This window comes from Onychostoma macrolepis, chromosome 11, assembly GCF_012432095.1.
Source record: "Onychostoma macrolepis isolate SWU-2019 chromosome 11, ASM1243209v1, whole genome shotgun sequence".
NCBI classification, from domain to species: Eukaryota; Metazoa; Chordata; class Actinopteri; order Cypriniformes; family Cyprinidae; genus Onychostoma; species Onychostoma macrolepis.
In genome coordinates, this window is record NC_081165.1 from 22750195 (window position 1) to 22773193 (window position 22999).

Here is a 22999-nt window from a genome sequence, read left to right on the forward strand (position 1 = left end):
AAATCCACTCCTATTATAGGTACAGAACTATAAGACAAAGAGCAGATAGCCTTTGCTTTCACCATTCGTTTGCATGTTGCAGAGAAAGTGTACACCATCAGAGCAGCTTAAAAAGGTGCCGCCACTGCTCGGCTCACACTCTTACCAATTACACATAAAGGCTCGGTGTGATGGAGTGAATATCAATGAGGCTGATATCCCAGCAGATAAAAAGAAGAAACACCTGGTCCCGGTACACATCCAAAGCCACTCTGTCTCCCACTCGCTCTGTCTCACTCTTTCAGCGACATCACTGAGCCAACATGGAGATGTAAAAATCCTGCAGCGGCCGAGCTTCTGGTTTAAGACAGAGATGGAATTGAAAATTCCTTTTCATGAAAGCCTTGGGATCGCAAGCAGATGTGTTAACCTTGGTGTGTGATGTACACAGTAAGAGTTTTTTTTATTAGTTCCTGGATATGTGAATATCATGGAATAAAGATGAGGTTTAATACCTCAGATGTAAGATGTAAACGCTGCTGATGTGTACAGATGTGTTTTTTTTCCCCCCTCTTTGAGAGTAATCAAATTCACTCTAAAAATTCAGTGGGCTTCACACAGCCCCACAAACCCCATTTATCACCCCTGACAACAGCACAAATGACTTTGTGTAAAGAGTAGAAGATGTATATGCAGTTGTAAGGGAGTGTTTAAAAGTGCTGGTGTGCACACGGGTTGCGGTGTGACAGATTTGCCCATTAATCATCAATAGGTATGAGAGGTTACCGGCTATTGAGAGAGGTGAGTGCCTCTACGTGAGCAAAGTGAAAAAGTGATCTTGTAGGAAAAGAATGAAGTCCACAGCTGCAGGAGCTCATGTTTTATAAACGACCCTGAATAAGATGTTCCTTATAAGTATATACTGTATAAAAAAAATAGGAGTACATTTGTGATGAAAAACACGATCCACAGACCAGAGAAGAAGCTGATTCACAACCAGGGTGAACACGCACAATACTTAAGGCTATTGAGAAAATATTTCAAATTTGTTATAGGGTTAATTCACCCAAAAATTCTGTCATTAATTACTCACCCTCATGTCATTCCAAACCCGTAAGACCATCGTTTATCTTCAGAACACAAAGAACACAAAATCTGAGAGCTCGCTGACCCTCTGTAGAAAGCAACGCAACTGAAATGTTCCCAGGACCAGAAACTTAGTATGGACATCGGTAAAATAGTTCATGTGACCGTAATTTTACAAAGTTATGAGAATACGTTTGTGCGCAAAGAAAACATTAATAACTCCCCGAGTTACCATCTTCCACCATTTTGGAGAGTACCCCAGAACGTAATCAAGCGCATGCTGAACTTAAACAATGTTGATTACGTTCAGGGGTACTCTCCAAAATGGTGAAAGATGGTAATTCAGGGAGAAGAATTGTTGAATAAATTATGTTATTATTGTATAGTTTCGTAAAATTAAGGTTGAACCACTGATGGTCACATGGACTATTTTACCGATGTCCTTGCTACATTTCTGGACCTGGGAACATTACAGTTGTGTTGCTGTTTACGGAGGGTCAGAGAACTCTCAGATTTGATCAAAAATACTTTAATTCGCGTTTCGAAGATTCTTACGGGTTTGGAATGACATGAGGGTGAGTAATTAATGACAGAATTTTCATTTTCGGGTGAACTAACCCTATAAACCTATAAAGCAGAAATTACGATTTAAGAATATTAAATGAAATTACATGTGTGTAGAGTTTCATTTAGGCTTTTATGTAAAAACACTCCATTCACTGCCCATTTTTCTTGCTTCTAACACATCAACTTTGAAGACAAAATTTTCACATGCTGCCTAATACTGTACTGTATATCCCACTCACTAACAGGTGCCATGATGAAGAGATAATCAGTGTTATTCACTTCACCTGTCAGTGGTCATAATGTCATGCCTGATCGGTGTATGTGAGTGTGTGTGTATTTTAGTGGTAACACAGCACCGACAGGGAAAAGATCAAGGGCCAGTTTTACTAAACAGGGCACATTAGCGTGAGAGCACAATTCAAAAACAGTGCCGATGGACGTGGAAATTTCTGCAGGTGATTTAACAACGCGCAAATGAAAGAACACAGACAAAACCAACCATTTACATATCAACCAACGCAATATACCAAATGCAGCGCAAATTAGCGTAATTGCAAATAAAGAATAAAGAAATAAATAAGCCGTAGTACGTTGAAAAGAACTGGAGGCCAAAAAATTAAGGGTTGCAAGAAGTTTTGATAGACATGGTATTGCGTGACTCCTAGTTGAGGGTTCCAGGTCGTCTTCTATTTCCTGAAGCAAATTAAAAATAACATGGCTAGGTAAACAATATGTTCGGATAATGTGTTCTTCTGGTATTCCAAATAAATTAATATGTGTGCCTCATCTTCTCTGCAGTGCCTCCTCCTAGCAACAACAGTTTCATCCATTTCAAGTACAAAATAGTTTAAGACATGCTTTTTTGTCAAATAATGGCGCAAATACCAATAATTTGACGAGCACAAACGTTAGTAAATTCATTTTAATACTGTCTGAAAGGGAAACTCCTAAAATGCATATTCAATAAGGTCAGGTATAACTGTACCATATATCAAACTGTAACTGTGTCCATGCCTTATCAGTGCTAATTTGTCACTGCGCATCTTTAGTACTTCCTGACAGTACTATTTTAATGTCAAAAGACAATTTGCGCTGTCGCAAGCTGTTAGTGAAACTGGCCCCAAATCTGTTAACTGGCACATCAGACTCAGTTAAAGCCAGTGTAACCAGCCCTCTATCACTAGCCCTAAATCTAACATAAGACCTTCTATCAAAACCAGCAAACAAAAAGTAAATAATTATTATTAATGCGCAAAATTGTTTTACCATTATTTCATGCCATATTTCATACCATAAAGCCATCATTCAGCGTTCAGAGCACTGCACGAGTGTGTTTTATTTCTCATGAGGTGGGAAATGGAGAGAACAAAACCGATACGGGACGGGTTACCTACGCACCGCAATCAATAGCGTCATAATTAAATGAGCGGGTGTGTTTCGATAAAGCTATTCCACACAGTTTTCTGCCAGTGAGCTATAATTGCATAGAAATTTATTATACTATGAGTTTTCATCTGGAGCACAGCGAGGAGGGGAACACAAGCCCACAGACATTCATAGAAAGTACTAATGTATTTGGACCCTATCTTGATTTGATTTCTTTACGGTGAATAAATGGATGATGGATCTGGCCGCCTGATCCACTGGAACAAAACATACTCTCACACACAATAATGAATAAATGCCATTCAGGACTACGCTGAAACATTTAAGATCTTTTCAAAGCCATTGACAACGAATTATCAATCTCCTAAACACGGGCAGTAAAATGCAAGGAGAAGTGGGAAAGTTTGCCACTCACATAGGTACCTAATGTCTCATTTCCCTGGCTGGGAGACGCTGGCGCAATTAGAGCACATTTTAGCGATACAGTGAGCCTTAATTGAAAGGGAATGGAATGAAAGAGGGGAGACAGATGGAAACAAATGATTTGAAACCTCTAGAGTGGTCAAAGCTCGGCCCAATCAATAGAGCACAGATTACTAGCTTCAGAGCGTTTGATCCGGTTAATGGAAGAGAGGAGCAGGCTTGGGACCGGCCTGGAGCGGGTCACGGCTGGGAGCTTTCAGACTGTGAAGAGAACGGGAGGGGTGGGAGAGTGCCGGGGGAGAGGCGTCCCTTCCTCTCCGCGGGATCGATGGTGCTCGTGTTACCGCTGCAGGTTTTCAGCAGACATTGATCGCTGGACATTGGGCTGGTGACAGAAGACAGGTTGTAGTGGCCCATGTTCCAGTCAGAGCTGGAGAGTGACACACACCGTATATTATTCATGGGTTTTTTCTTTGTATTACATTATTTCTTATAAATCGAAGTGAAAAGTTGAACTAAAATATTTCACATGAATTTATGAAAGTATTTATGTCCCCATATTTTGAAACCTAAATCTTTCATGTATAATTTAAAATTGTTCTAAATACTAAAACTTTTCTATTAAACTAGATTTTCTTAGACTTTTGTACCCAACTGCACACACTCTTTCGAAGAAAGCCAGGTAATAATTTGTGCTAATCATTTGTGAAGGAGAGTAGCGTACAACAGGGCTAAAGGCACACCTTAAGAAAAAAATGAGCTATTCACTGCGCCTAAAATGTATAATTGCAGAAAAAATATATACGTTGTATTGAACATTAAAGGAGAAACAAATTTTGTGTGAAAATAAATCATTCAATCATCATTGTTTATTTATTAAGTAAAGGTGTCACTTACTTCAGTTCATCGCAATCTCACAATGTTCCTTTATAATCAATGATATTTACATCGTGCTGTGAGAGGATTCGCAAGCGTGCGGGAAAACAATCTGGCGTTTAAAGAGTGAACGCAATGGCCAGTCACAAGGGTTCAAGAAATCAACAGATATGTCTGTGATTGGCTACACTGCTAAGTGCTATGAAAACACGTAAATAGAATCTTTTGGCGATTTCCAGAGCGCAAAAACAAATGCGCACAGGAGCCTTTACCAATCTGTTTCGCCAATATCCTATTATTACAGTTTTAACTGAAGGAAATGGATGAGAAAATGAATGTGTGGTGTGAGAGCATTAGAAAAGTGTCAATTGCGTGAATCTCACGCTGAATGTGTGAAAGTTGGCAGCCCTGGGTTAATGTACCTAAGATATAAGTAAGCTCTATTAAAGGGATAGTTCACCCAAAAATGAAAATTCTGTCATTAATCACTCACCCTCATGTCGTTCCAAACCTGTAAGACCTTTGTTTATCTTCGGGAACACAAATTAAGATATTTTTTATGAAATCTAAGAGCTTTCTAACCCTGCATAGGTAGTATAGGTAGGCCCAGAAGGGTAGTATTTACATAATTAAAATAATGCATGCGACATCAGTGTTTTAACCTTAATGTTATGAAGCTACGAGAATACTTTTTGTGTGCAAAGAAAACCAAAATAATGACTTTATTCAACTATTTCCTCTCTACCGTGTAATTTTTCGACGCATACGTGTGATGCTGCTGACGCAGGAGCATACCGTTCACCACACAAAGCTGATATGAATAATATGAATATATGACATGAATTCTGAAGCCATGGAGTATGTACATATGCAGCCATTTTATGAGGCTTTTATGGTGTTTTTGCATTTATTTGTAAGCTTGAAAGTCCCAATTCATTGTGAAAAAAAAAAAAAAACAGATCAGGGCTGCGTTTTAAATCGTACACCCATTGAAACCAATGGAGCTACAATCAACTTAGGCTTGCAATACTTTTGGGAAACGCAGATCAGAACTTTCTTAAAATTTCTTCTCAAGTTCCAAAGAAGAAAGAAAGTCATACTGGTTGGGAAGGACCTGAGGGTGAGTAAATGATGAGTAGCTGGCATTTATTGTTGAGCTATTTCTTTAATGTCTGTTTTGGAGCTTGAAGATTTGTCTTTAAGCCCATTTCCTGTCGTTTTGTCACTGGGGCTGTAAATCCTTTACTTTCTATCAAGCCAAGACAACGGCTCAGCCACAGCGATGGGGTCTCCTGGGCGACCATGCAAAGATAAGAAGCGATTTTCACTCAATAGTAGGAATTAGAGACTAATAACCCCTATTAAAATCTGTAGCAAAAGTCTCCCTTCACAGACATGCACATGCAGCCGGAGGGAGAGACTGAGAGCTGACTCAGAGCTCAGCATATTTCTGTCTGCGTATGTGGGGGTGGACGCCTGTGTGCACATGTGCATATGCATGTTCCATATGGACAGAATGGCAGGTTCTGACACCTATTAGGATTTGATGAAGCTTACACATACACGTGTCTGTAGATGTACACACACATCAGGAAACATCACAAGCACTCGCTGGCGTAGTGCCACTAATTGTCATGCTGGTATCTCATAACTCAGAGAACACCAGCGGTGAGAAAACTTTTTCTGTTTTTTTCTGACAGCGCAGACGGAGAGACATCTCCCTCCACTAGGCAACGTGCTGTACAGTGTGATTCATCATTTAATCTGAAACAGAAAAATTCTGTGTAAAATTTAAAAAGGATTATATAAATTAAATACTTGTCTTTAACCCCTTAAACTAATTATATGCTTTAGGATACCTAAGTTACTATAAGTGCTGTAAAAATTAACATGTTAATGCATGCACTTAATTATTTCAATTTAACGCATTACAATTTATTATTTTTTTTTTCATTTATATTATTTTTATACATTTTTTTTATTTTTTATAGATAGGACAGTAGAGAGAAATGACAGGAAAGCACTGGGAGAAGACAGGGAGCAGGATCTGCAAAGGACCTCAAGACGGGAATCGAACTCAGGTTGCCATGAGCGCAGTTGCGCTGTATGTCAATGCACTAACTACGAGGCTATTGGCGCCGACGCATTAAAAATATTTAGCGCAATTAACAGAGCTAGGGTTGGCCATCCCACTCACAACTGTTGATTCCTTCATTTTTATTGACAAGAATTGCATCTATTTAGACACAGAACGTCTTTACGGGAGACTTTTCAGATGCGCACTCCACTTCGTCTAAGCACCAAATCGTGTCAAGCGAGCATGGAAACAGTACAAGTAATGAGGAGCTACAGTAGGCCATATGTCAGTAAAAACAAATGTCCCTGTCCTGTCAGCTGTTATACTGCACTCGTAGTGTGTGCTCTTTAACTGTACGCACAAATGCGGTGGCGCTTACTGCAAATCATTTCATATTAAAGCGCAAAAGAAACTACGAGGAAGCATTGTTATAGTTATGTCATCAAGTCATGAAGTTACCAAAAAGGTGATTAAAGATGCCTCAAAACTGTGCATGCAAATAAGTATGTTTCACATTTAAGAACATGTCTCTGAAATGCAGTGGTTTTCAAAATTGTCCTGAAGCACCCCAGCACTGTTTTCCTCATCTAACACACCCGGTTCAACTTGTAGGCTCATTAGTAGTGAGTAGTGACTTTAAGACCTGAAGTGAGTCAGAAACGGTAAAAAGTGTCAGATCTGCATCATGTTCAGCAGTGGTAGCTCTTAAAATAATAGCAGCCAAAAATCCAAAGAACCCAGCTGCTGTGATGTCTGTTAATCAAAGAACAAAAGAAAGAAAAGAGAAAATCAATAACTTTTGTAGCCTTAAGGAATAATCTATAGCCTATTTAAAGTAGAATTTAGCGTTTGATAACTTTATTCTATTTCTGTATATACTTGCTGAAGGGCAGAGGTAAATATGAATATGACATGTATTATAAAGGGTTTATGTGAAAATTGTTTTAAGTTCACTTAAATTAGAAGTTTTTTTTTTTTTTTTTTTTAAACAGTCTAATAACTGTTAAAATGAATAGCTCTCAATTACACTGTAATGTTTAATGGTATTGGTATCAGTGATACTGGCCTTCAGTCATAAAAAACATGCCATTGAACAAATATTAAATATATCTACCTGGTCTCATGGCATAAATGTACCTGGGGGCACTTTTTAGCGAGACGCGAAATACATAATAAGTACATATCACTTCAGTTTCCAAAAGAAATGAACAGGAAACTCCAACACCTTTTATTCCTTTTCACACAGATTTACAGAGTTTCAATTAATAAAGCGTAATTTTCGCACAATTACTTGAAGAATATCATGTTATGACTTCAAAAAAATATTAATATGCTGGGAGATTTGAAAACTGATGCTTTTGAAGGTTAGCATCACACATATCCAGCTTCATATCTATGGGTTTTCATAGACGGTAGGTTTGTTCGGTAGCTCATGAAGTACGGAGACGAACTAGCGAGGAGCACCAGTTCGAATCCCGTGTAACCACGGTTAGACAAAGCAGTTCAAATCTGCATAAAAGGAAGTTGAAATGGCACAGTTGCATCTACAAATACGTTTTCATATCAGTTTTGCATTTGTTAACACTATCGGGTAGGTTTAGGGTTGGATTTGGTGTAGGGCATATTTCCAACATGATACAGCATTAACTTTTAGTGACAGTCCCGGATATTTGAATTCTGAACCCCGCAATAAGTACCTGAAGCAACATAATAAAAACACAGCAATACGTACCTATATCAATGTAATAAAAACGTGCCAGGGTTCACATATTGAACCTGTGTTTTAGCGCCACTCAGTGGACATTTCTATTTGAAACTGCGGCGAAACGTGAAGTAAGGTATGTAAAAACTGTATTGCACAAAAAGTGTACAGAGAGGTACATATTTTTATGAGACCAGGTTGAACTATATACTGTCTTTACATTGTTTCTACAATAATTTGGAGATTGATTGTGAAATTAATGCAATAAAAAAGTTTATTTAAAAACTTAGGTTAGGTGTAATTAATCACGATTAATCGCATTTTATTTTATTTTTTTTTGTAGAAAACAATGTGCAAATAATTAGTTTTTTTAAGCAATTGACAGCTAGTTACTATAGGCTACACTTTAAATGTAAGAAAAAGGTAGCAATATACACATAACTTTTTGCATATATGTTTAAAGACAAATATTTCATATAATCCAAATGTTAGATATAATTAAGGCAAATTTGGTAATGAAATCCATCTTCCACTAATCTTTGACTACAAGAGAGTATTTAAATAGTTTGTCTTCATTTTGAAAACTATATTTGTTGTTTTATTATTTAAAACTTAAAACTATTTATTTATTCATTCATTTATTTATTTGGTCTGAAAAAACCCTTGTAGGAACTTTTATGCTACTTCTTTACAACATCGCTTGTTTTTATATTTTGTTACATAATGCGAGACATTCATACACAAATAATGGCTTAAGTTTGAGAATGTATTCAGGCATAAACAAGCATTTTTAAATATTAGAAACAAAATGCAACATGTGCACTGCAGACTGTTCATGACATATGCTCACTTGTTTCAAGTATCCTGAAAACATGTTAGTTATATAACTGTTGTGTAACAAAGTAGCATAAAAACTTTGGGCATCTTCGCTTTTTTGTGAAGTATGCCAAAGACTTTTACTCACAGATGAAGGTCAATGAGCAAAAGGACATCTTCACATTCACCGTTGATCGGTGAAAAGCATCACCCCACGTGAACGACCTTTCTCTGGAAGTTTGTTCACTTAAATTCAGTTATGTTCTGATACATGTCATCTCCACCATCAGTCATTTTTATTTAGCCTGCAGCACATCCACCGCTGCTCCTGTGACCGCATTCAACGTTACATTTGACCTCCCTGAAAGCTCTACATGAGAGTGGGCTGTAAGATGGCTGACCAGCCTTACTCTAATGGTTTCAATTAGGTCCCCTGGGCACCCGCTGACTGATGTGGGTAATGGCCTTGGATATGGCGAGGGCGACTTTAAGATGATGCGTAAAGCCTGTGTAATTTACCACACTCAGGAGTTACACTCGCACAGCCGAGCATAAATCAACAAGCCTCGGCTTTCCGAGCACACGACCTCTCTCATCTGGAGCTACAACGTGTCATACCATCTGCCGCCAGCAGGTGGAACACTGACGTCATGTGCTTGCAGCTGCTTGTGATGGTTAAATCCCCCAGCAGAAGCATGAGACTGAGAAGACTAATGAATATCTCAGGCACAAAAGATTGTGTTTCAGAGCTTAGTGGAGACATAAGGATTAACGCACATAAGGAAGAAATCACAAAGCTTGAGAGACACTAACAGAATGGCAGTATAATCGGTTTCTGAAATAGTGAAAAAAGACAATCATATGAATGTCATTAAAGATCTCAAGGTGAGAACCTAAACCCTATAAGTCAGTAACACTTCATAATAGCATTAAACAGTGCTTAAAGAGATGGTTTGCTCAAAAATACATTGCTGTCATTGCTCACTTAACCTTATGTCTTTCAAGCCTTATGACCTTTCTTTCTTTTGTGGAATACACAAGAAGATAATTGAATAATGTCCAGAGAGTGCCCCACCCACCCAATAAACAAACAAACAAACAAACAAACAAAAAAACAGTTTAAACATTCTTACAATCCACAGTGGAAAGTAAGTTTTTAATTTATTAGATTTTTTAACGTTTTTAAATTTAATTTTAGTTTTATTTATTTAGTTAGTTAGTACTGTTTTTTTTTTTAACACATCAGTATATCGGATATATTAGATTCATGCCATTTCAGTATGTGTAATAAATAAAGGTCTGTTTCGCATTTTAATGGAGACCAGGGATAGGTGTCATATTTTTTACTATAATGCATAAATGGCTAATTTGGTTTTTGCATAGACACACAAGTCTTGGTTACAAAACACACAAACACACGTTTGTTTTTGTGAAAAGTGGGGACATCCCATAGGCGTAATGGTTTTTATACTGTACAAACTACACCAACCCTACACCTAACCCTACCCCTTACAGGAAACTTTGTGCTATTTCAGATTTTCAATAAACTCCATTCTGTGTGATTTATAAGCGATTTGTAAAGTGGGGACATGTCCTGAAAAGTCACCTTCTCCTTGTAATGCCTATGTCATACCCTGGTCATTATACAAATTTATGTCCTCATTTGTCACAAAAATGCGCGCACACACACACAGACATTTGTTTCTGTGAATTGTGGGGACTTTCCATAGACTTCTATTACATTTATACTGAACAAACAATATTTTTTATCCCCTATTTTCTATTTTTAATATTTTTTTTATAACCGCAGGTCGGTCCCCACAATGTGACATTAACAAGTACACACACAGACAGACACACACACACACACACACACACAGACACACACACACATACACAAAACGGGAACTTTCCAAAAATGTGAATTTAAAAATGTAATTATTTATGAAAGATAAAACATGTAAAAGGACATATGGGAACCTGACAAAACCCTACTTCAGGAAAAAATGTAAAAGAAAAAGAAAATATTGAACCATTATTTTTGAAAGGATATATGCAAAATAAACAATATATAATAAAAATAAATGTAATATTTAATAAAACAAAAAATAAATGTTTAATTATACATATTTCATTAGATACATAGAGCAGAATGATTCTGCTCAATAAAAAAAATAGATACATATTATCTAAAAATTATGTATATTACATACTACTACTACTACTACTAATACATTAATTAACTTATAATGTATTAACATTTGAATGTTATTATGGATAATATTATTGAAAATCATTATTAAGTGTTTCTAATGCCAGAAAGTCTCTCTCCTACAGGTTACGTGAGTGATTTGAAGGCTGTAAGCAGTGATATTGCGTGAGGCTGAAGAGGGCTGTCTGTTGACAGCTACAGTAAGTGCAGTAGGCGTTGTTTCTGACCCAGGGCTTACCTGAGGCTGAGGGCATGGCAATGGGGACGCAGGGTCTTCCCTGCCCCATGGCGGGGGCAGAGAGCAGCATTTTTGCAAAGGAGGCAGAGATGGGCTGAACCAGCAATGATGTCAGGTTATGGCGACTGTCTCTTCCGGCTGTGAACAGAAACAAAGTAAAAACAACTGTAGTTCTTATTTTAGAAAGGCTTTTACACGGCTATATCAAAATGAAAACACTAATAACACCATTCCATCCTCAGAATTTCACCCTCAGCATGCCATTTGCATTGATCATGACTTTGTGAGCATTTAGAGCGTGTCATGGGGCTCTTAACGCCACACATGAGCAAACCAATTACCCAATCAAAGAGCTTTTCTATTGGTTAACACCTCTGCTGAGTCTTCTCACACATCTTCATCTAGGAGGGCAGATGAACAGCATTAGTGTGTTACGTGCTGCATAAATATAGCTGCAGTGGGGCCACGCGAAGATGCGTTTAGTGATGTGAGGTGAGCGAGAAGGGGCGGGCGAGGAGATTCGTAATGTGCCGTAAATCAGACAGAAAAGAGAAAGGAGCGCTGAGAGTAACCTGCACAGCCAGGCAGGGATGTATCAAAGCCCTTCCTCGCTGTTGATTGCAGCTCACGGGCGGCAGACTAATAGGCCTGGAGATTTTAAGTTTGAAGAAAAGGTTTCTAGCAGGCCAATGGGGATTTATATGGACGAAATGCTCCATTGCTTCAGCCTCATTAAAACGGCGAAACGGTGAGCCTAATCCTGCTTTAGGAGCAAATTTATTTAGGAGCTTCAATTTTCCAGCAGCGCTGCTGCACCAGTGGGAAGGGGTACAGTCATCCACGAATAACAATCAGTAGACCTTTCTGTTACACAACACTCTATTACCTTCCACAGATAAATGTATTCATAGGCTGCAATTATTTTACAGTGGTTATGCGGGAATGAAGGCAGAGGAAGGTCCCCTCGAAATCAGCTTACTATTTTCTTGGTCATAGGGGGATACAGGAAGTGATTATTGGGTTTTGAGTGGGGCTTTTGAAGTAACACTGTACTGTAAGTGCAATTATCTGCCCAAAGGTCACAGGGGTCAAAGCTGTGTTTAGAGAGAGATGATTATCTCAACTCATTATCTTTAACCTTCTAAATGTGATTTAATGTTAATGAATGTGTTCATAAATATGATGAAATATATTAAATATAAAAATCTTTTTTAAAAATATCTATCCATCCTGTAGATTTTAAACCTGGAAGACGAACATGGTGCAAAAAAAAGCTACAAATAAAATTAAAGCCTTGTCCTCTATGATGCTCAACTCAAACACCTCTGTTAAAATCTCTGTTTCTTAATTCAAATCAAATAGCAGCGCAAATTTAGACACACCTGACCACTATAGCAGCCCCAGAGTGAACTGAACTAAAATTGAGGTTTTGAGAGACACAAATTGAGAACATTTTGTAGTTTAATACTTTAGGGAAATGTGTAAAGCACTCATTGATGTACCTTCCAATATATACAGTGAGGAAAATAAGTATTTGAACACCCTGCTATTTTGCAAGTTCTCCCACTTAGAAATCATGGAGGGGTCTGAAATTGTCATCGTAGGTGCATGTCCACTGTGAGAGACATAATCTAAAAAAAATCCAGAAATCACAATGTATGATTTTTAACTATTTATTTGTATGATACAGCTGCAAATAAGTATTTGAACACCTGTCTATCAGCTAGAATTCTGACCCTCAAAGACCTGTTAGTCTGCCTTTAAAATGTCCACCTCCACTCCATTTATTATCCTAAATTAGATGCACCTCTTTGAGGTCGTTAGCTGCATAAAGACACCTGTCCACCCCATACAATCAGTAAGAATCCAACTACTAACATGGTCAAGACCAAAGAGCTGTCCAAAGACACTAGAGACAAAATTGTACACCTCCACAAGGCTGGAAAGGGCTACGGGAAATTGCCAAGCAGCTTGGTGAAAAAGGTCCACTGTTGGAGCAATCATTAGAAAATGGAAGAAGCTAAACATGACTGTCAATCTCCCTCGGACTGGGGCTCCATGCAAGATCTCACCTCGTGGGGTCTCAATGATCCTAAGAAAGGTGAGAAATCAGCCCAGAACTACACGGGAGGAGCTGGTCAATGACCTGAAAAGAGCTGGGACCACCGTTTCCAAGGTTACTGTTGGTAATACACTAAGGCGTCATGGTTTGAAATCATGCATGGCACGGAAGGTTCCCCTGCTTAAACCAGCACATGTCCAGCCCGACTTAAGTTTGCCAATGACCATTTGGATGATCCAGAGGAGTCATGGGAGAAAGTCATGTGGTCAGATGAGACCAAAATATAACTTTTGGTCATAATTCCACTAAACGTGTTTGGAGGAAGAAGAATGATGAGTACCATCCCAAGAACACCATCCCTACTGTGAAGCATGGGGTGGTAGCATCATCTTTGGGGTGTTTTTCTGCACATGGGACAGGGCGACTGCACTGTATTAAGGAGAGGATGACCGGGGCCATGTATTGCGAGATTTTGGGGAACAACCTCCTTCCCTCAGTTAGATCATTGAAGATGGGTCGAGGCTGGGTCTTCCAACATGACAATGACCGAAGCACACAGCCAGGATAACCAAGGAGTGGCTCTGTAAGAAGCATATCAAGGTTCTGGCGTGGCCTAGCCAGTCTCAGACCTAAACCCAATAGAGAATCTTTGGAGGAGCTCAAACTCCGTGTTTCTCAGCGACAGGCCAGAAACCTGACTGATCTAGAGAAGATCTGTGTGGAGGTGGGCCAAAATCCCTCCTGCAGTGTGTGCAAACCTGGTGAAAAACTACAGGAAACGTTTGACCTCTGTAATTGCAAACAAAGGCTACTGTACCAAATATTAACATTGATTTTCTCAGGTGTTCAAATACTTATTTGCAGCTGTATCATACAAATAAATAGTTAAAAAATCATACATTGTGATTTCTGGATTTTTTTTTTTAGATTATGTCTCTCACAGTGGACATGCACCTACGATGACAATTTCAGACCCCTCCATGATTTCTAAGTGGGAGAACTTTCAAAATAGCAGGGTGTTCAAATACTTATTTTCCTCACTGTATATATATATATTTTTTTTTTACAAGCCTAAAAGAGTACTTTCATTCATCTTGATAAATAAAACACAAACAAGGTTATGGTCAATACCTTTCATCCTTTCCTGTTAGCTCTATCTGCAGCACAGCTAAAAATGAACACAAACAAGTTTAAAAGTACAAGATGCCCTCAAAACCCATTAGGTCGCGCTCCAGCTGGAGATATTACAGCCTTGGAAATAAGTAGACCTGACCTTGATGAACTCAAAGAGTGTGTGCACTCAGTCTGTAGATACCACACAAAGGAGAGAAGGCTACTATAGTAGAGTCCGTACCACTGAGGAACGTGAGAGGAACGTTTAATACTTCACATGTCAACAAACATGTTGGACTCTCAGTAAGAATGATTCATGATGCCAGTGAAGATCTCCTCTCCATCTCCAGAGGACAGATGTGGGCTGCATGCAGAAGTTATGCGAGGCCGTGTGTCTTTTTTATTTTCCTGTGGTGGTGACACCCATTTATTTTAGTCTGTCTAGCAGAGGGCCTCATTATATGTATATTCTTCCATACTTTATTCTATTTTAGGTTGGAATAAACCTAAGTCTGATAAAGACACTAGCTCACCAATGGATCCTCTGCAGTGAATGGGTGCCATCAGAATGAGAGTCCAAACAGGTGATAAAAACATCACAATAATCTACAAGTAATTCACATGACTCATGTTGTGATTGTGATAAGATCTTTTTCATTTCAAACAAGTCCTCTATCCATCATATTGCTTCTCCAGTGAAAAAGTTGTCTCGTCTGAATTAGGAGAAAAATATGCACAGATCAAGCACAAAAGGAAACAGTCTGGTTCTAAACAGTTATAAACAAATATATCAATGGGTTTTGATGAGAGCGGACAACAGGGGATAGACATTTAAACTGGTGGAAGCATTATTATGGATTATGGACTCTTGTGGTATTTCTGCCAAAGTTAAAATGCCCTAAAGATGGATTTGCTTCTTACAAACACACAACTTTTTGCTTCACAAAATGTTAACTGATGGACTGGAGTCATGTGGAATATTTGTGGATTAATATGAAGTTTTATTATCAACTGTTATAACTCTGATTCTCACCCATTTACAGCAGATCCACTGGTGAACAAGTGATGTAATGCTAAATTTCTCTAAATCTGCTCCAAAGAAGAAACAAAGTTATCTGCATCTTTCATGGCCTGAGGGTAAATTTTAAGCAAATTTTCACTTTAATATTAACATTACATATCATTTCAGCATCCACTAACTGTAAAATGCAGGGCTCTTTGAAGAAAAAGAAGAAGAAAAAAAAAAAGACCTATATATAAAAAGACCTATATATAATTTCAACGATGATATAAAACTCTAAAATATGCATGCAAAGTGACACACCGAGTCTTTCTAACATTTTGACATGCTGTACCTTACTTCACACCAGCTTTCAATGTTGCTGCTTCATTTCAATCACACAAAGTAAGCTCCCTTATTCCACACAGAATTACTCACCTGAACTCCATGTGAACTTTGTGCAGTACACAGATTTATATCACAAATCAATTAGATACGCCATGTCTGATGCCATGCTGATGCAACGGGCTGTGTATGTGTAATTTCGGTATGCTGATTTCATTTAGGTAAGCAAGATTCATTTAGACAAAGATTAACTAATGTCATTATGAAAAAAGTAGACGTCAAGGTAGCACTAACTCACAATTGTACTTCACTATACAGTACAAACATCAGCACTTCCATAAAAAAAAAAAAAAAAGAAACACTGAAGATGATCCAAAATAACTGCGAGAACATCAATTTTTTTGAGCAAACAAGCCTCCCAGGAAGAGTTATTTGCTGAAGTACGATTACCCACAGGGCTTAGACTCATTCCCTCCACACAGAGATGCTCATGAGATATATATTGCACGCCTGCGGTGGGGCCATATGTGCAGTGTTCAGATTACAAACATTGCAGTAGTTCACATACAAACTTACTCATTCAGCCCTGATGTGTTACAAATCAAATCTGCGAGAAGGACAAGCTCATGTCGATAAACAGCAGGGACTGCTTTAATCCTTAAGGGTGAAAAGTAAGAACTTCAAAATATCATATTAACATACTACTGGAACTACACTTGACAGAAGTTCAGTGTATAGTACACAATCCATGCACATTTATTTACTATACATGAAAAAGTAGCAAGAAAAGCTCATTTTGCTATGTGTCTGTTTAATCTGTGTATTGAGATTTTATTTTTAAATAAACATTATATAGCAGATTGGACATAATTTGAGATTAAATTGTGCTACAGTTACACACATATATCTACTGTGCAGTCCTGCAATATTTTCTTTACAATACAGCCATTATCTTGTTTTGTGAGTCATTTAAAGCAAATTAAATTGATCTCTCCTTATTTTTATTTTTTTTCTTTGCTTTAAGATATGACACAGCGACGCAGATTTACATGCAAATTGAATTTCAAAAAAGCAGGTCATTCATTTCCATAAGAACAATGGCAGCAGTTTTCACGCAGAGAACTCACTCATCTCTCTTGAGTTCAAGTGATTGTACAGACTTGCTTACATCCCTTCAAGTCTTTCATGTGCAAAACCTGAGGTCACACAACCATATATTAACAGCTTCTTGCAGCGACTACAGCAACTTGACACTTAAAAAAAAAGACTAGCATGCGATCATGGGCAATATTACATTGTATAATGCTTTCCTGGAAACTAAATGATGCATTAATGGTGATACTTCTTATCAATTAACATCCTCTTTTTGCTTTTGCTTTTTCTTTTTGAGAAGATGAAAAGATATTTTATGATAATGAAAGTGGCTTGAGCTACTTGTGGCATATTTGATTATGTTTGAATATATTATAAAAACCACTGCACAATTACAACAGTCTGTAGTCAAACATGATGTTAAAGACATGGAATAAATTACATTTTAAAACCAATGGAAATGATCCTGATCTTCTAGGAAGATGCTGTCATTGAATTTGTGCCCTGTATGTGGGCAGCAAGGCAGCTCAATAGATCTGGACAATAGAGCTACAGATTCAGATTCTTGTCACTGTGCTTTATTCTGTTTCTAAGAATAGTCAGTACTTCTCAGTAAAACTCATAGTAAATACTGTCATTGAGAAAGAGAAAAACAGAAAGAGGAAGAGTGAGTGTGAGAGAAACCGTAGTTGTATTGTAAATAGGCTACACATACTAACATCGCATCATGTCAAACGCCGCTGTCTGTCCCCCTTAAACAACCATTCACAAATCAACAGAAGAGCCTCTGGCCTAACAATGATAAAAGCAAAGTGAAGGATGTTGCATTTAAGTAAACATGAAGAACATGAGGAAAAAAAAGAAAAGCTATAAAGGTTGGTAAGTGAGCGTACCATCACATGGAGGCACAAAATCTCTTTCCAGAACATTTGCATTCACTGTTCCTTGCTGCTGGAATGATCATCCCACCCTCATCTGGAATGTCAAATATTCAGGAGGCAGATGAAAACTCTTCTCTTCTGTGAGCTTAACTGCATCCAACTAAAAAAATACAATGCTTTCACTTTCCCTTAATCTCTCATTGTTCTAACTTGTACTATTCTAAACAATGTCTGAAATTTTGTATTACGAGCACAAACTAATGGTTCACATATTGTATGGATAAAAGTGTATGCTAAATGAACAAATAACAACAAAAAAAGAATCAATGTTTCATTGAATCAGAGAGGGGAAACAAACAATGTAAGGGCAATAATGTTTTTTTTTTCATTCACTTACTCTGATGATACAAATTGGCCCTGAATTAAATAGCAGTCATTAGAGTATTAGTAGACTGTCTGCTTAATATCTTCTAACACTTTATTTTGATGGGTCCACAACATACAACATACTGACTATGAGAAACTTTGCAAGTATATTCAACTTATTCTACTAACCCTAAACCTACCCTACTGAGAGTTAGTAGACATGTAGTTGCAAATTAATGAGAATAAGTTGACGTAGTTGACATGTAGTTACAAAATTACTTATAGTTAATAAAGTGTAACCAAACAAAATAAAATTAAATAAAATTAAAATACATTTTGTTGTTGTTGTTTAGTTGTTGAAATGATATGGCCCCTAACATTAACATTCTTGGTTTTACATGGGGTCCCTTAATTCTGATGGAGATTCGGGGCTCATCAATGCTCATTTTATTTTTTCACAGACAGCAGTTTGAGTGTCAAAGACAACCTTATGTTGTTTGCATTTTTACAGTGTGCGTGGGTTTGTGAGTGACGTTTGGATTTATGAAACTCAAGACAGTCCTTGACGTTCAGTTCCACAGCTGATAAAAAAAATATAAAAAATTTGGAACCAGCAAATACCACAACATTCTTCACTGAAAGAAACCTGTTATGAGGTGACATTGTTCCAATCTCTCTGGACCTGCTCGTCACATTTCCAAACGAAAGGGCTGATCTGACACAACAATACATTATGGAATAATGCCATGTTTTGAAATAACCACAAACCTTCTGTGGCTGAAAGCAAGTTTCATTTATTAGATGAATGCATTTGAGTGTATTTGTTCAGATCATCCTTCAGATCTTTCTACTGCTACAAAATCACACTCTAGATATGACCAAACCAATCAATCATCTGTTATCCATTAGGCGGTATTCAGTGAATGTGTGTAGCTCCAGTGCTCTACATCAGATGAAAATTACACAAGAACTCAACAGTAACCCAACCACAGATGTGCGGGCCAAAAAACGAACGAGGGCTCCTGGTCCTCACCGTGACACCCGGGGTTTTTGAAACGACATTACTTTCTTAACTGACCTTTATTATGTTTTTATGATTAGTTGCTGGAGTATCAGCAGACCTGAGGGACGGCAAATTCTCGTTTAATGATGATTAGGATTTAATGACAGAATAATAGCTTCTCTCTTTGTGTTCTCACCTGCAGGAGCCTTACACAGCGCACAGATCATTGCATGCCCTCAATGTCACACATTTCCACTTAATTTCAAGCAACAGAAGTTTGGTACACTGAAAAGCAACTTTTGAAATAATTTTTTTCAGTAGGGTATGGTTTCTAGCTGCTAAACTACAGAGAAATAAAACTTTTAAGATCTCGGTTAAGTTTGCCTCAGGAAAAAATTGATCCTAAGTAGCAGAAAAAGCATTGCATCTGTGATTTCTCTTATTTTCCACACAGTTATGATATCAATAAAGCAATACCTCTTAAGGGTCTGACCACAAACGACATTCTTGCAAAGTTACATAACTTTTGAATAGAAATATCAACAAAATAGTAGCTACAGGAGTTAAAGGATCCATTTATTTGACCAAAAATAGTCAAAACAGTAATGTTATGAAATATTATTTCAACTACTGTTTTTTCTATTTTATATTCTATTCCATTTCTATTACTGTTTCTATTTTAAAACATACAATACAAGTTGATATTTTGGTAACACTTCATTTTAAGGTCTCTTAACTAATTGCTTATTAGCATGCATATTACTAGAATGTTAGCCATTTATTAGTAGTAATTAAGCACATATTAATGCCTTATTCTACATTACCTTATTCTACATCCCTAATCCTACCCAAAACTACCTTACTAACTATTAATAAGCAGCAAATTAGGAATTTATTGAGGGAAAAGTCGTAGTTAATAGTGAATAAGTGTTCCCTATTCTAAAGTGTTACCGAGATTTTTTTATGTTTTTGAAGTAATGTCTTTCTCACCAAGGCTGCATTTATATGGTCCAAAACACAGTTAAAACAGTTGTGTAATATTTTTACAATTTAAAATACCTGCTTTCTATCTGAATATATTTTAAAATGAAATTTATTCCTGTGATGGCAAAGCTGAATTTTCAGCAGCCATTTCTCCAGTCTTCATTGTCACATAATCCTTCAGAAATCATTCTAATATGCTGATTTGCTGCTCAGACAACATTTATCCTTCTTCTTCTTCTTCTTCTTATTGCTGAAAACAGTTGTGGTGCTTAATATTTTTGTGGAAGCCATGATTGAACTTAATTTATTTCCAAATAGACATATTTTTAAAATCATGTTCACATTACTTGCTATTGACAGTATTATATATTGAAAAAGATGCATACATAATAAATTAAAAAAACATTAAAAATAGAATAGTTTTATACATACTGTACACTAGTAATAACACATAATATTGCATTGCAAACTTCCCAAATGCTTGCACATGTTTATGGATATACTCTCTTACTTCTCTTGTGAAGCAAAAAAAAAAATAAAGAAAAAAAATTAAAGAAAAAGCGGTTGCAGTTTGAATTGAAAGCATGTTTTTAGACCACAGGGCATCAAAGCAGAAGGCACATCTCACACCACTGTTGTTAAAACACATTATCCATCTCCTTCACTTCGTGTAAACACACACACACACACACATCCCTGCTTAGAGCAAGTGTACCGGCTTCTTCATTACTCCCTATTTGTGAGGTGGAGGCATGTGTAAATTCAGCTTCTGGCTGAAGCCATAATCGCCTCACACTCAGCATGCTAAGAGAGGAATGGATTCAGAGCCAGAGGGCTTGAAGAGAGGCACAACTGTAAATTCTTGTCTGGTAAAATTATTCCCTATTTGCAGAGGCTAAACTGTGGCCATGTCTCTCAGGATATATGGCACGGGCCTGGCCGGGCCCTGCAGCGGAGGTTCATGAGTGAGAGGCAGCTCGACAACAGCAGCGCTGGACAAAAGTAAATAACATTAGGACTAGGTGATTCTATAAATACTGGTCCGACTTACGCAGTACACTAAAAGCAGAGAAACAAGAGGCTTTTCTCACTTATTTATAACACTAAAGCAGTGTTCCTCAAACTTTCAGACCATGTATATATTTCCAGAATAAAATTCAACTACAAACAGATAGAATAAATTAAATTATAAAATAAATTGGCCTGAACGCTTAACAAAATTCAATGAACAATGGAGGTCAGCATGTTTTACCGTCAAATCGTTTTTATTAATCATCAAGAAAACTGTCAGCTCACAGAAATTAAAAACTCCTTGACGTGTTTGTAACTATGAGAACAAAGGGAAAATTAATTGGTGGAGCTTGAATGGCTGCTATCTATATTACTTTTGGATAAACTGACATTCTCAATAAGTCACAAACACTTCTGTGTAATTAGTTTTTATGTTAAAACACTGAATACTAATAAATCACTGGAATGTTTGACATCAAGTAGTATATGCCAAAGAGGTTAATTAATAATGATATTAACCCTTGTGTTAGCTGAAACTGTCTTTATGTTCTTTATGATAATCCATCCCAAATGCTGCGTGTTTACAAATAATAATTCTACTTTCTTGTTTTTTTGTATTCCACTCATCTCTTCCACAAGCACTTAACTCATCTAAACCCATAGGCACTTACAATAATAACGACATTTACTATGAGAACAAACAAACAAATAAAAGAAAGAAAGAAAGAAAGAAAGAGAAAAATAACAAACTTATTTCACTACTCTAGCTTGTGTAATCTAGTTTGTATTTTAAACTGTACTGCAATATTGTTGGCTTTCTTAACAGATTGATTGTGATACACCTATTTGTAACATGCTTTGGATAAAAACATCTCTAAAATTAACGTTTTGATGAATTGTAAAACACGTCCAAAACCCCCCCCCCATAAAACTAATTCAAATAAACAACTGGAAGGCATGTGCTCATACTGCATGCAAATGAATCAGAGCATGTTAGCATGTGAGCATTCATTGCATTTATTCATGTTTTATACCTGGGGTCTCCAAGACCTCATATATACATAATGTAACATTTCTAATGTAGCATTTTTAAGTGTGGTTAAATTATGTTTATAACCAGTTCTCAAAAGTTTAGGAAAAATCATGAAAAAATCTGATACTTAGTGCAAGTGTGTTTTTGAGCTAGTAAAAGGGGTCTTTCAAAGTCCAAACAGAACATTAGAGATATTTTTCTCTCATTACCAATGATATTTTGTTGTGTACCCTACAGCACATCTGCAGCACTACAGAATCTGGCCTTGTGTAAAGCCCTTGGTGTGTGTTAAATACAGCTCTTTGGATTTCATCACGTTCCTCTCTTGATGCAAAAAGGCAGACCTACAGCCATCTGACAGGGGCCACATTTCTGGCACGGTGGGAGTCCGAGCGACAGGACAAACCAAGCAGCTCTCCCACCCTCTGCAGATGAGATAAGATGGTCCTAACCGGCCCAGGCAGGGGGCAGCGCCGACCTTCTGAACGAGATGAAAGGGAGCTTATGGCCTGCAGGGCTGCTGCCCGCCCATCCTCCATCAAAAACACATCTAAACCTCCCAAAATGTCATTCTCATATTCCCAACTGCTACGAGCGACAGTCTTTTATTTCAGTAGAAGTCCTGTAAAAACATTCTTTCTCATGATACGTTGAAATTTTCCCCGCTTTCACGCTTGAAATATATAATAAAAAGACTCAAAAATGCATTACACCGGTGATGACGGGGAGGGGGGGGGGGACACGCGG

General features: G+C 37.4%; 1 protein-coding gene across 2 annotated transcripts in view; it reads right to left on the reverse strand.

Moving 5' to 3' along the window:
* Positions 1-22999, reverse strand: part of LOC131549832 (inactive N-acetylated-alpha-linked acidic dipeptidase-like protein 2) — a 271029-nt gene that overhangs the window by 88640 nt on the left and 159390 nt on the right. For both annotated transcript variants that reach the window (XM_058792346.1, XM_058792347.1), the window contains exon 6: positions 11363-11500. In XM_058792346.1, coding sequence (XP_058648329.1) covers positions 11363-11500 — 138 coding nt within the window. The remainder of the gene's footprint in view (positions 1-11362; positions 11501-22999) is intronic.